Source organism: Anolis carolinensis, unplaced genomic scaffold (genome assembly GCF_035594765.1).
Source record: "Anolis carolinensis isolate JA03-04 unplaced genomic scaffold, rAnoCar3.1.pri scaffold_14, whole genome shotgun sequence".
Classification (NCBI taxonomy): Eukaryota; Metazoa; Chordata; class Lepidosauria; order Squamata; family Dactyloidae; genus Anolis; species Anolis carolinensis.
Window position 1 is genome coordinate 9,102,686 of NW_026943825.1, and position 13,965 is coordinate 9,116,650.

General features: G+C 38.0%; 1 protein-coding gene across 4 annotated transcripts; it reads left to right on the plus strand.

Annotated features, from left to right (window-relative positions):
• The first annotated feature begins 490 nt into the window (after positions 1 to 490).
• On the plus strand, positions 491 to 12,253 carry LOC100560212 (speedy protein 1-B). 4 transcript variants are annotated; one of them, XM_062965305.1, is made up of 7 exons: positions 491 to 581; positions 2,183 to 2,436; positions 6,536 to 6,594; positions 8,486 to 8,571; positions 9,593 to 9,764; positions 10,894 to 11,170; positions 11,974 to 12,253. In XM_062965305.1, the coding sequence occupies exons 2-7, from the start codon at positions 2,238 to 2,240 to the stop codon at positions 12,018 to 12,020; spliced, it is 840 nt and encodes a 279-aa protein (XP_062821375.1). In that variant the 5' UTR covers positions 491 to 581; positions 2,183 to 2,237; the 3' UTR covers positions 12,021 to 12,253. The 4 variants fall into 4 exon arrangements, with proteins under 4 accessions (XP_062821375.1, XP_062821377.1, XP_062821376.1 ...); XM_062965307.1 differs by having other exon boundaries at positions 506 to 560; XM_062965306.1 differs by lacking the exon at positions 491 to 581 and adding an exon at positions 591 to 714.
• The last annotated feature ends 1,712 nt before the right edge of the window (positions 12,254 to 13,965 follow it).

The following is a 13,965-nucleotide window of genomic DNA, read 5'->3' on the forward strand; positions in this document are numbered from 1 at the left end:
CAAAGATACTGTGGGATTTCCGAATCCAGACTGACAAAGTTCTGGAACACAACACACCAGACATCACAGTTGTGGAAAAGAAAAAGGTTTGGATCATTGATGTTGCCATCCCAGGTGACAGTCGCATTGACGAAAAACAACAGGAAAAACTCAGCTGCTATCAGGACCTCAAGATTGAACTTCAAAGACTCTGGCAGAAACCAGTGCAGGTGGTCCCGGTGGTGATGGGCACATTGGGTTTAATAAATATTCCTATGGAATCCCTAGATTGTATAGCATTGTGCCAATAGTTGCTTCCATAGGAAGGAACACACAAAACCACCTCTGCCCTAGGCAGGCTTTGATTGACAGCCCTCCCAGGGCACGAGAGGGCGGGACAAGCTTTGATTAGCAGCTCACCAACCACGCTCCCTCACTAGGCGCGAAGGGGCGGGGCTATGCCTTTAATCCCGCCCCTTTCCTCCTCCTCGGAGACGCCATTGGTTGAGACCAAGGAGCCTATAAGAAGCAAGGCTGGGCGCAGGGCGCGGTCAAGGTGGCGTTCCCGGCTCTGCCGCTAGGTGGCGCTTCCAGCTTTCTGGGTTGGGTTTGATTTTGCAACTTTTGCAGCTTTTGCAGCCTTTGCAATTGGAACAAAATAGTATATTTTCTAAGATTTGCACTATTTTGGGAGGTTGGCTGGTTGAAAAATGGGGGTAAAATATTATTTATATGGTAAATGTTCTAGTTCCAAGTTGCTCCTTGTTATGGTTTCTCTTTCTCCAAACTCTATTGCAAGGGGCCTTATCTTTCTCCAAACTATACTACTTTCTATTATTGTTTTTATAATATATAAATATAATTTATAATTATAATTCCAGTGTCCCAGAAGCCTCCATGCATAGGGAACAATGTAGCTAAATGCACCTTTATTTACCAAATATCCCCTAGCTATTGTGTATCTGAAAGTATAAATATATCAAAATATCAAAATATAGTTTTTTTCCCTATGTATGGAGACTTTTGGGACACTAAGTATATTTATATGTCCCAAAAGAGATATATATATATATATACTACTAAATACCCTTGTATGTATGTATAGGTATGTGTGTGTATAATTTTTCCTATGTATGGAGACTTTTGGGACACTATTTAAGTACAGTAGAGTCTCACTTATCCAACACTCACTTATCCAACGTTCTGGATTATCCAACGCATTTTTGTAGTCAATGTTTTCAATATATCGTGATATTTTGGTGCTAAATTCATAAATACAGTAATTACTACATAGCATTACTGCCTATTGAACTACTTTTTCTGCCAAATTTGTTGTCTAACATGATGTTTTGGTGCTTAATTTGTAAAATCATAACCTAATTTGATGTTTAATAGGTTTTTCCTTAATGCCTCCTTATTATCCAACATATTCGCTTATCCAACATTCTGCCGGCCCGTTTATGTTGGATAAGTGAGACTCTACTGTATATTTATATTTCCCAAAGGATACTTATATATATCAATATCAATATCAATATATATATGTAAAAGATACCACTAAATACCTTTGTGTATGTATGTATGTATGTATATATATATATGTGTGTGTGTGTGTATATATATATATATATAGTTTTTCCTATGTATGGAGACTTTGTGGACACTATTTAAGTATATTTATATTTCCCAAAACATACCTATATATATATATATATATATAAATCAAAAGATACCACTAAATATCTTTGTATGTATGTATATGTATATCTCAAAAGGTACAGCCAGATTCCTTTGTGTGTGTGTGTATATATACACACACACATATACATGTAATTATATGTGGCATGATTCCATGCAGTGCCAATGTTACCTTCCCGCTGGAGCTGTACCTATTGATCTACTCGCCTTTGCATCTCCGTAAACACTTCTAAGGTCATGTGGCCATAGGCATGACTGCATGGAGCGCCCTTACCTTCCTGCCAGAGCAGTACCTATTGATCTACTGACATTGGCCTGTTTTCGAACTGCTAGGTTGGCAGAAGCTGGGGCTAACAGTGGGAGCTCCCCCCAAGTTATATATATATATATATATATATATATATATATATATATATATATGGCTTTGGACAATAGATGTAAAATTCTGACAGTTCATTGCTGATACTAAACTTTGGCATGTGCATCTTTTTTTTCGTCCCCCCAGAAAGGTAATTTTTTAAGCTTCGTTCTATCGCCATTTGGAAAAGGAACGAAAAGAGATGCGAGACCACCAGAATAGTTGTGTCCTGCCTGCGGTCACTACAGGGGTGAAGCCAGGGGGCACCCGGTGGAAGGGCCCCACAGCGCCGGACGCCAGCGGGAAGCCCGGGCCGGAGAAAGAGACTTCCGACACGGTTTCGCCCCGTCCGTTTTGTCTCCCGGACTCAGAAGAGCAAGAGGCCTTCTTCAACCTCCTGGGTAGTTATTTGTCTGGTTTTTAGATGGATTAGGAATTAGCTGATTTTCCCTGTAATAGGCAGTAAGAGCACCTAAAGCTTCAGAGAGCTTCTATTCAACCCTTTCAAAGCTCTCTGCTTGGGCGGTGATGGCACAATCGTCAGCATAGATGAAACTCTTTTTCCTTTCTGGCAGTGGCTGGTCATTTCTGTCAATGCTAAACATGGACAGAGTTGTTGTTCTTGTTGTTGTTATTATTACAGTAGAGTCTCACTTATCCAACATAAACGGGCCGGCAGAATGTTGGATAAGCGAATATGTTGGATAATAAGGAGGCATTAAGGAAAAGCCTATTAAACTTCAAATTAGGTTATGATTTTACAAATTAAGCAACAAAACATCATGTTAGACAACAAATTTGGTAGAAAAAGTAGTTCAATATGCAGTAATGCTATGTAGTAATTACTGTATTTATGAATTTAGCACCAAAATGTCACGATATATTGAAAACATTGACTACAAAAATGCGTTGGATAATCCAGAACATTGGATAAGCGAGTGTTGGATAAGTGAGACTCTATTATTAATATGTAGCTTTTCCTTTTCTAAAAGAGACTCAAAGCACCAAACAGTGCTAAAAAGCAATACAGTGGACAATTTAAAGCCAATAAATACTCTAATATAATATAATATAGTATGTAATACAATATAATACTAATAATGATATAATACAGTTGAATCTTACTTATCCAACACACACTTATCCAACGTTCTGGATTATCCAACGCATTTTTGTAGTCAATGTTTTCAATATATCGTGATATTTTGGTGCTAAATTCGTAAATATAGTAATTACTACGTAGCATTACTGTGTATTGAACTAATTTTTCTGTCAAATTTGTTCTGTAACATGATGTTTAGGTGCTTAATTTGTAAAATCATATCCTAATTTGATGTTTAATAGGCTTTTCCTTAATCCCTCCTTATTATCCAAGATATTCGCTTATCCAAGCTTCTGCCGGCCCGTTTAGCTTGGATAAGTGAGACTCTATTATTAATATGTAGCTTTTCCTTTTCTAAAAGAGACTCAAAGCACCAAACAGTGCTAAAAAGCAATACGATGGGCAATTTAAAGCCCATAAACACTCCAAATATCATCTATATATATAAAAGAGTGATGGCATCACGGCAATTCACAAAACAACAAAAGTACAGGCCCCCCAACCTTAAAATTTGACAACACAACCCATCATCCATGCCTCAAGGTTGATACAACAAAAAGAAAAGAAAAATAAAGTCCTAATTAGAGGGAGAGCAATAATTGTTTTTATCCAATTGCTGCCAGTTTAGAGGGCTAATCTCTGCCCACTTCGTTGCCTAGCAACCAGCCAAGGGACAGCCAGGCTTCAGTTAGGGGACAGGCAGATTTAGGCCTCACTTAGATTTCTTCCACAGATTATCTAATTTGCACTGGATTATATGGCAGTGTAGACTCAAGGCCCTTCCACACAGCTATATAACCCATTTATAATCTTATATTATCTGCTTTGCACTGGATTATCTTGACTCCACACTGCCATATAATCCACTTCAGTGTGCATTTTATACAGCTGTGAAGAAGGGGCCTCAGATAATCCAGTTCTGAGCAGATAATATAAGATGATCAATATAGAGTAGAGTCTCACTTATCCAACGTAAACAGGCCGGCAGGATAAGTGAATATGTTGGATAATAAGAAGGGATTCAGGAAAAGCCAATTAAACATCAAATTAGGTAATCGTTATACAAATTAAGCACCAAAACATCATATTATACAACAAATTTGACAGAAAAAGTAGTTCCATGCGCAGTAATGCTATGTAGTATTTACAGTAGAGTCTCACTTATCCAACACTTGCTTATCCAACGTTCTGGATTATCCAACGCATTTTTGTAGTCAATGCTTTCAATATATCGTGATATTTTGGTGCTAAATTCATAAATACAGTAATTTCTACATAGAATTACTGTGTATTGAACTACTTTTTCTTCCAAATTTGTTGTCTAACATGATGTTTTGGTCCTTAATTTTTGAAATCATAACTTAATTTGATGTTTAATAGGCTTATCCTTAATCCCTCCTTATTATCCAACATATTCGCTTATCCAACATTCTGCCGGCCCGTTTATGTTGGATAAGTGAGACTCTACTGTACTGTATTTACAAATTTACCACTAAAATATCACAATGAATTTAAAACACTAAAATATCGCAAACAACACCACTCTGAAAACAAGGGAATTCCAAACAGGAAACAATCAGGGCCAGCTAACACCTCCCAACAAAAAATTCACTCAGGGAGGAAACAGCCAGGCTTTAAAGCTGCACGGCCATTACATCCTAATCATTTTTCCTAATTGCAGCATTTATACTTGCCTCCAACAAACAAAAAAAACCTTTCAGAAATATTGTTTATTCACAACCTTTAGGAAATAATATCCCCTGATGGCGCAGCATGTTAAAGCGCTGAGCTGCTGAACTTCTGGACTGAAAGGCCGCAGGTTTGAATTGGGGGAGCGGAGAGAGCCCCCACTGTTAGCTCCAGCTTCTGCCAACCCAGAAGTTCGAAAACATGCAAATGTGAGTGCATCAATAGGTACTGCTCCGGCGGGAAGGTAACGCCGCTCCATGCAGTCATCCCACATGACCTTGGAGGAGTCTACGGACAACGCCGGCTCTTCGGCTTAGAAATGGAGATGAGCACCAACCTCCAGAGTCAGACACGACTGGACTTAATGTCTGGGGAAAACCTTGACCCTTGACCTTAACCACCACCAATTCCTCAATACTTTATTTCCCAGACCACCAGACTTCGCCACAGCAACGCGTGGCCGGGCACAGCTAGTATAATATAATATAATATAATATAGTATAGTATGTAATACAATATAATACTAATAATAATACAATATAATAATATTAATTATGTATTTTATATTACATGTAATACTACTAATAATATTACAGTATGATGGCATAGTACAATAGGGTACAGTAGAGGTTCGCTTATCCAAGCTAAACGGGCCGGCAGAAAGTTGGATAAGCGAATATGTTGGATAATAAGAAGAGATTAAGGAAAAGCCTATTAAACATCAAATTAGGTTATGATTTTACAAATTAAGCACCAAAACATCATGTTATACAACAAATTTGACAGAAAAAGTAGTTCAATACGAAGTCATGTTATGTTGTAATTACTGTATTTACGAATTTAGCACCAAAATATCACGATATATTGAAAACATTGACTACAAAAATGCGTTGGATAATCCAGAACATTGGATAAGCAAGTGTTGGATAAGTGAGACTCTACTGTAATACTAATAATAATACAATATAATAATATTAATTATGTATTTTATATTACATATAATATAACTAATAATATTACTGTATGATGGCATAGTACAATATGGTAATATATAATGCTAATATTGTGCTATGCTAATAATATACCGTATATACTCGAGTATAAGCTGACCCGAATATAAGCCGAGGCACAAAATTTTACCATAAAAAAATTGACTGGGAAACTGGGAAAACATTGACTCCAGTATAAGCCGAGATACCAATAAAATTACATTACCATATATACTCGAGTATAAGTCGACCCGAATATAAGCCGATGCACCTAATTTTACCACAAAAAAACCTGGGAAAACATTGACTCCAGAATAAGCCGAGAGTAGTAAATTTCAGAAATAAAAATAGATACCAATAAAATTACATTAATTGAGGCACTGGTAGGTTGAGTGTTTTTGAATATTTACCTAAAGCTTAAATTTAATATAAGACTGTCCAGCTCTGATCAAATCATTATTCTCATCTTCTTCAATGTAAATGTGCTTATGTATCCTTTTAATAATTATAGAGTAAAATAATACATGTAATAATAATAATAATAATAAATACAAGAAAATAATACATGTAATAGTAAATAGAGTAAAATAATAAATGCAATAATAATAAAATCAGAGTGAAATAATAAATGTATTTATAATAATAAAAAATAGAGTAAAATAAATGTAATATAATGTAATGTAATAGTAAATGTAATATTTTGCTTTTCCCTCTCTCCAGAGGATGGCTTAATACAGGACTTCCTCTCAATGGACACGTGCTACAGGATCTCGGACAAGGTAGGTTTTTGATGTTAGTGCTTCCTCATTGCTCTTCCACACGCCGAGAGTTTGATGGTGTCGTAAATTAAGTCAAATTAGCCTCCCCGCATTAGGCGGTACCTAGATTTCTTTACTGATAGCCACAACTGTTTTTGAGCAAGCTAAGCTATTAAGGATCGGGAACTCAACCCCGACCCAGGCCAGCTTCGAACCAATGACCTTTTGGTCAGCAGCCCGGCCTTAGTGTTGTGTGTCCTTGTTAATTGTATTATCAACATGGAATGTTTGCCATATGTATGTACTGTGTAAGCCACCCTGAGTCCCCTTCGGGGTGGGAAAAGCGGAGTATATATACTGTAAACAATTACCGTATATACTCGAGTATAAGCCGGATTTTTCAGCCCTTTTTTCAAACTGAAAAAGACCCCCTCGGCTTATACTCAGGTGAGGGTCCTGGTTGTCTTATATTCAGGTCAGCTTATACTCGAATATATATGGTACATTTATTAAATTTTCCTCTATTATTATTGGCATTATTACATTTATTATTTTCCTCTACTTATTGTTATTATTATTATTACATTTATCATTTCACTCTTATTATTATTGCTACTATTACATTTATTTTAATCTATATCTATCCATATACACTCAAGTATAAGCCGACCCGAATATAAGCCGAGGCAACTGGGAAAACATTGACTTCAGTATAAGCCGAGATACCAATAAAATTACATAAATTGAGGCCTCAGTAGTTTAAAAGTTTTTGAATCTTTATATCAAACTGTAATTTAAGATAACGCTGTCCAACTCTGATTAAATCATTATTTTCATCTTCTTCAATGTAAATGTGCTTATGTATCCTTTTAATAATAATAGAGTGAAATAATAAATGTAATAATAATAATAACTACAGTAAAATAATAAATGTAATAATAAATAGAGTAAAATAATAAATGTATTAATGATAATAAAAATAGAGTAAAATAAATGTAAAAGTAACAACAATAATAGAGTAAAATAATAAATGTAATAATAATAATTAAAAGAGTAAAATAATAAATGTAACAATACCAATAATAATAGAGAAAAATAATAAATATACCATATATACTTGAGTATAAGCCGACCTGAATATAAGCCCACCAGGACCCTCACCCGAGTATAAGCCAAGGAGGGTTTTTTTCAATTCTAAAAAATTAATGGAATTAATTATATATACGTTTTTAAGGTTTTATAATGTGTTTTAACGATGTTATTAATATATCTGTTACTGTTTTGTTTTTATGATTGTATTCAGGGCATTAAATTTTGCCAATTTTTGTAAGCCGCCCTGAGTCTCTTCGGGTGAGAAGGGCGGGATATAAATGTTGTAAATAAATAAATAAATAAATAAATAAAAAAGGGCTGAAAAACTAGGCTTATACTCGAGTATATACAGTATTTTTTATTATTATTAATAATACATTTTTTATTTTGTTCTGATATTGTTATTACATTGATTAATTTACTCTATTATGACATTTATTATTTTACTGTATTTATTATTATTATGACATGTATTATTTTACTCTATTATTATTAAAAGGATACATAAGCACATTTACATTGAAGAAGATGAGAATAATGATTTAATCAGAGTTGGACAGTCTTATCTTAAATTACAGTTTTATGTAAATATAAAAAAACGTAATTTTATTGGTATCTATTTTTATTTCTGAAATCTACCGCTTTTGGCTTATGCTTGAGTCAATGTTTTCCCAGTTTTTTATGGTAAAATTAGGTGCCTCGGCTTATATTCAGGTCGGCTTATACTCGAGTATATACGGTAAATAAATGTTCCCTTACCATGTTAGAATTCTGATTGCGGTCTAGGATGTTTTTCCTTAACGCTGCCTTTTTTGTTCAGTATCTTATCGCGATGACCATGATGTACTTCAAACGTGCTGGCTTGAATACGAGAGAGTACACGCGGATTAATCTTTTCCTGGCTCTGTAAGTTTTATTTATTTGTTTACTTATTTATTTACAGTATTTATATCCCGCCCTTCTTTCTTCACCATCTGCTTGTAACACCGAGCCCTTGATGGAGTACTTCCTCATTCTTTCTGCACACTGCTGAAAGTTTTTTTAAGGTGTCGTAAATTAGTTAAATTAGCCTCCCCGCATGAAGCGGTACCTACATTTCCTACTCGAGAGATGCAACTGCCTTTTTGAGCTGCTTAGGTCAACAACGAGCTAGGCTAGTTAAATTAGCCTCCCCACATTAAAGGAGTACCTAAATTTCCTACTCAAGAGATGCAACTGCCTTTTGAGCTGCTTAGGTCAACAAACGAGCTAGGCTGGTTAAATTAGCCTCCCTGCATGAAGTGGTACCTAAATTTCCTACTCGAGAGATGCAACTGCCTTTTGAGCTGCTTAGGTCAACAATGAGCTAGACTAGTTAAATTAGCCTCCCCACATTAAAGGAGTACCTAAATTTCCTACTCGAGAGATGCAACTGCCTTTTGAGCTGCTTAGGTCAACAACGAGCTAGGCTGGTTAAATTAGCCTCCCCACATTAAAGGAGTACCTAAATTTCCTACTCAAGAGATGCAACTGCCTTTTGAGCTGCTTAGGTCAACAACGAGCTAGGCTAGTTAAATTAGCCTCCCCACATTAAAGGAGTACCTACATTTCCTACTCGAGAGATGCAACTGCCTTTTGAGCTGCTTAGGTCAACAACGAGCTAGGCTAGTTAAATTAGCCTCCCCACATTAAAGGAGTACCTAAATTTCCTACTCAAGAGATGCAACTGCCTTTTGAGCTGCTTAGGTCAACAAACGAGCTAGGCTGGTTAAATTAGCCTCCCCGCATAAAGCGGTACCTACATTTCCTACTCGAGAGATGTAACTGCCTTTTGAGCTGCTTAGGTCAACAATGAGCTAGGCTAGTTAAATTAGCCTCCCTGCATAAAGTGGTACCTAGATGAGGGACTTTGGGACGTGTTCACCCCATCATCACCTCCTCGTGGCAGGTACCTGGCAAACGACATGGAAGAAGACGCGGAAGACTACAAATACGAGATCTTCCTCTGGGCGCTTGGGGTCGACTGGAGGAAGCTCATCCCGGACTTCTTGAAAATGCGGGACGGCCTCTGGGCGAGAATGAAGTTCAGGGCCTTCGTGAGCCGGCGGTGCTGCGACGAGGTGAGCGGAGATATTTATTACTCATTATTTATTTATTTATTTAATACATTTATATCCTGCTCTTCTCACCCCGAAGGGGACTCAGAGTGGCTTACAAATTATATTTACATACAATATTATATTATTGGCGTAGTACAATACTGGCATTAAAATACTATATGGTATTATATTAATATATTGTAATATTATTAGTGATATTACATGTAATATATAATATATAATTAACATTAATATCTTGTATTATTAGCATTATATTGTATTACAAAACAATATTATTAATATTATATGCATATACAATACATTATAATACTATATATTATTGTAAATTATATTGTATATATGTATATATTATAATATGAGATATGAGAAATATAATAATGCCCGGGTTATTTGAAAAAATATTTTGGATGTTGGGTACAATTCCCAGAACCGTGGGTCAATCCTCCCCAAACCCTGCCAGGATTCACAGCTGGCCATGTTGGGTCTGTGCGCCAAGTTTGGTCCAGATCCATCGTGAGCATGCTGCTTCCCGACCCAGATCCGTTGTCAGGGATACTTGTCATAGATGTGGCTGAAACGTCAGGAGAGCATGCTGCTTCCCGACCCAGATCCGTTGTCAGGGATACTTGTCATAGATGTGGGTGAAACGTCAGGAGAGAATGCTGATTCCCGACCCAGGTCCAGATCTGTTGTGAGAGATACCTGCCATAGATGTGGCTGAAATGTCAGGAGAGAATGCTGCTTCCCGACCCAGGTCCAGATCCGTTGTCAGGGATACTTGCCATAGATGTGGGTGAAACGTCAGGAGAGAATGCTGCTTCCCGACCCAGGTCCAGATCCGTTGTGAGGGATACTTGCCATAGATGTGGGCGAAACGTCAGGAGAGAATGCTGCTTTCTGACCTAGGTCCAGATCCGTTGTGAGGGATACTTGCCATAGATATGGGTGAAACATCAGGAGAGAATGCTGCTTTCTGACCTAGGTCCAGATCCGTTGTGAGGGATACTTGCCATAGATGTGGGTGAAACATCAGGAGAGAATGCTGCTTTCCGACCCAGGTCCAGATCCGTTGTGAGGGATACTTGCCATAGATGTGGGTGAAACGTCAGGAGAGAATGCTGCTTTCTAGGTCATGTTGGAGAAGCCTTCCCATTGGGTGTGGTCCCGGGAGCGAGCCGCCCACCACAGCGGGGCCCTGCGGAGTTACCTGGCGGACGAGAGCAGAGACCCGTTTCCCAAGGGGCCCGGGGCCACCCCCGCCCTCTGCCTTCTGTGCTCGTTCGATCTCCATGAAGACCCTGAATCGACTCCTGCAAGCGGAGACCTTTCTTCCCGAGACCCGAACCCGGATCCCAGCGACGTTCCTCTCGTGGTGGTGCAATTCAAGAAGGACTGCGACAAGCAGAGTAAGTCCCAACTCTTGAGTAGTGGGAGATATAGTAAGAAACACTGGGGTGCCTGTGGTGGAAGAAAAACAGAAAATCTAGGATGGAAGTGTCTCCTGAGCAGTGGGAGATATAGTAAGAAACACTAGGGTGCCTGTGGTGGAAGAAAAACAGAAAATCTAGGATGGAAGTGTCTCCTGAGCAGTGGGAGATATAGTAAGAAACACTGGGGTGCCCGTGGTGGAGGGAAAACAGAATATCTAGGATGGAAGTGTCTCCTGAGCAGTGGGAGATATAGTAAGAAACACTGGGGTGCCCGTGGTGGAAGAAAAACAAGATCTAGGATGGAAGTGTCTCCTGAGCAGTGGGAGATATAGTAAGAAACACTGGGGTACCCGTGGTGGAGGGAAAACAGAAGATCTAGGATGGAAGTGTCTCCTGAGCAGTGGGAGATATAGTAAGAAACACTGGGGTGCCCGTGGTGGAAGAAAAACAAGATCTAGGATGGAAGTGTCTCCTGAGCAGTGGGAGATATAGTAAGAAACACTGGGGTGCCTGTGGTGGAGGGAAAACAGAAGATCTAGGATGGAAGTGTCTCCTGAGCAGTGGGAGATATAGTAAGAAACACTGGGGTACCCGTGGTGGAGGGGAAACAGAAGATCTAGGATGGAAGTGTCTCCTGAGCAGTGGGAGATATAGTAAGAAACACTGGGGTGCCTGTGGTGGAGGAAAACCGAAAATCTCATAAACCTATGATTTGACTGTAGTGTGGTTCTTGATAACTGAAGTTCACGACTCCTTCCGTCGGATGGTTTCAACCGTAGGTTTCCGAACGTCAGTCCAGCCGGAAGTGGATATGGAGACGGAGTGATCGTGTGCGGGTGGCCTATTCCTGGGAAGAGAGTCCGGTGGCTGAGCATCGTTGTTTCATTCCTTCCCGGAAGTGGCATGCGCTCGTTGGGTGGCCTTCATTTCCATTTGCAGGGATCTAATGAGCCCTATTGTTTGTATTTAAGAAAAAAAATATTTTCTGTATGTAGTATAGATTGGACAGTGTTAAATAGGTTGGCCAAGCCAACTCCTAATAAAGATGTCTCAGATAAAGAGGCTCGTGGCTGAATATGTAATCCTAGAATCATAGACTCCTGGAGTTGGGAGAGACCCCGTGGACCATCCAGCCCAATAAAATTACTGTATATACTCGAATATAAGCCTAGTTTTTCAGCCCTTTTTTAGGACTGAAAAAGCCCCCCAGGCTTATACTCGAGTGAGGGTCCTAGTCGGCTTATATTTGGGTCGGCTTATGCTCAAGTATATATGGAACATTTATTATTTTTCTCTATTATTATTGGTATTATTACATTTATTATTTTACTCTGTTATTACATTTATTATATTACTGTATTTATTATTATTATTATTATTATTATTATTATTATTATTATTATTATTATTACATTTATTAATTTTATTGTATTATTATTAAAAGGATACATAAGCACATTTACATTGAAGAAGATGAGAATAATGATTTAATCAGAGTTGAACTGTCTTATCTTAAATTACAGTTTTGTGTAAATATTCAAAAATATTTAACCTACCGATGCCTCAATTAATGTAATTTTATTGGTATCTATTTTTATTTCTGAAATTTACCACTCTCGGCTTATACTGCAGTCAATGTTTTCCCAGGTTTTTGTGGTAAAAATTAGATGCCTCGGCTTATATTCGGGTCGGCTTATACTTCCCCTTGGGGAGAAGGGTGGGGTAGAAATATCGGAAATAAAATATATACGGTACATTAATCGAGGCATCAGTAGGTTAAATAATGCATATACATGGATACAGATATACAGGTACATGGATATAGGATGTTTATAGGATTTGCAAAGACCTGCAAACATATAAGGGGGAAATTCATATATAAAATTAATGTAGATATTTATTTATTTATTTATTTATTTACAGTATTTATATTCTGCCCTTCTCACCCCAAAGGGGACTCAGGGCGGATTACAATGAACACAGATACGGCAAACATTCAATGCCAACAGACAAACAACATATATAGACAGACACAGAGGCATTTAACATTTTTTTCCCCAGCTTCACGATTCCGGCCACAGGGGGAGCTGTTGCTTCACTGTCCACTAGTGGCTGTACTTCCTCATTCCTTTCCTTGTGTTTTGCTGGCAGTTTTATGATGTTGTAAATTAGTTAAATTAGCCTCCCGCATAAAGCGTACCTAAATTTTCCCTACTTGACAGATGCAACTGTCTTTCGAGGCTGCATAGGTCAACAGCAAGCCCGGCTATTTAATGGTTGGGAGCTTAACCCGACCCGGGCTTCGAACTCATGACCTCTCGGTCAGTAGTGATTTATTGCAGCTGGTTACCAGCCAGCTGCGCCACAGCCCAGCTAGATAGATAGATAGATAGATAGATAGATAGATAGATAGATAGAGATATATAAGTACATAGGGATTGCAAATGCATGCAGGGTGTTAATGCCTATATATCTGTAGGAGAGTTTAACAAATATTTCTGGGGAAAATGCTTTTTATATATTTTTCTTCTTCCTGATTTGCAAGGGCGTCTTTTCAAAACATTGCCTTGGTTAAGAGCGAGGGAGGCTTTGGAAAACACACTGATAAGGGAAGATAAGAGAGAAATATATCCTATACTGCAAGCAATGGCCTCCAGGTTCTGTTGCCCAGCCTTGACCTTGACCCCATTATAAGCTGAGGGAGGCTTTTTCAGCTCAAAAAAAAAAAGGGCTGAAAAACTCAGCTTATCTTCAAGTATATAGGGTAAGTG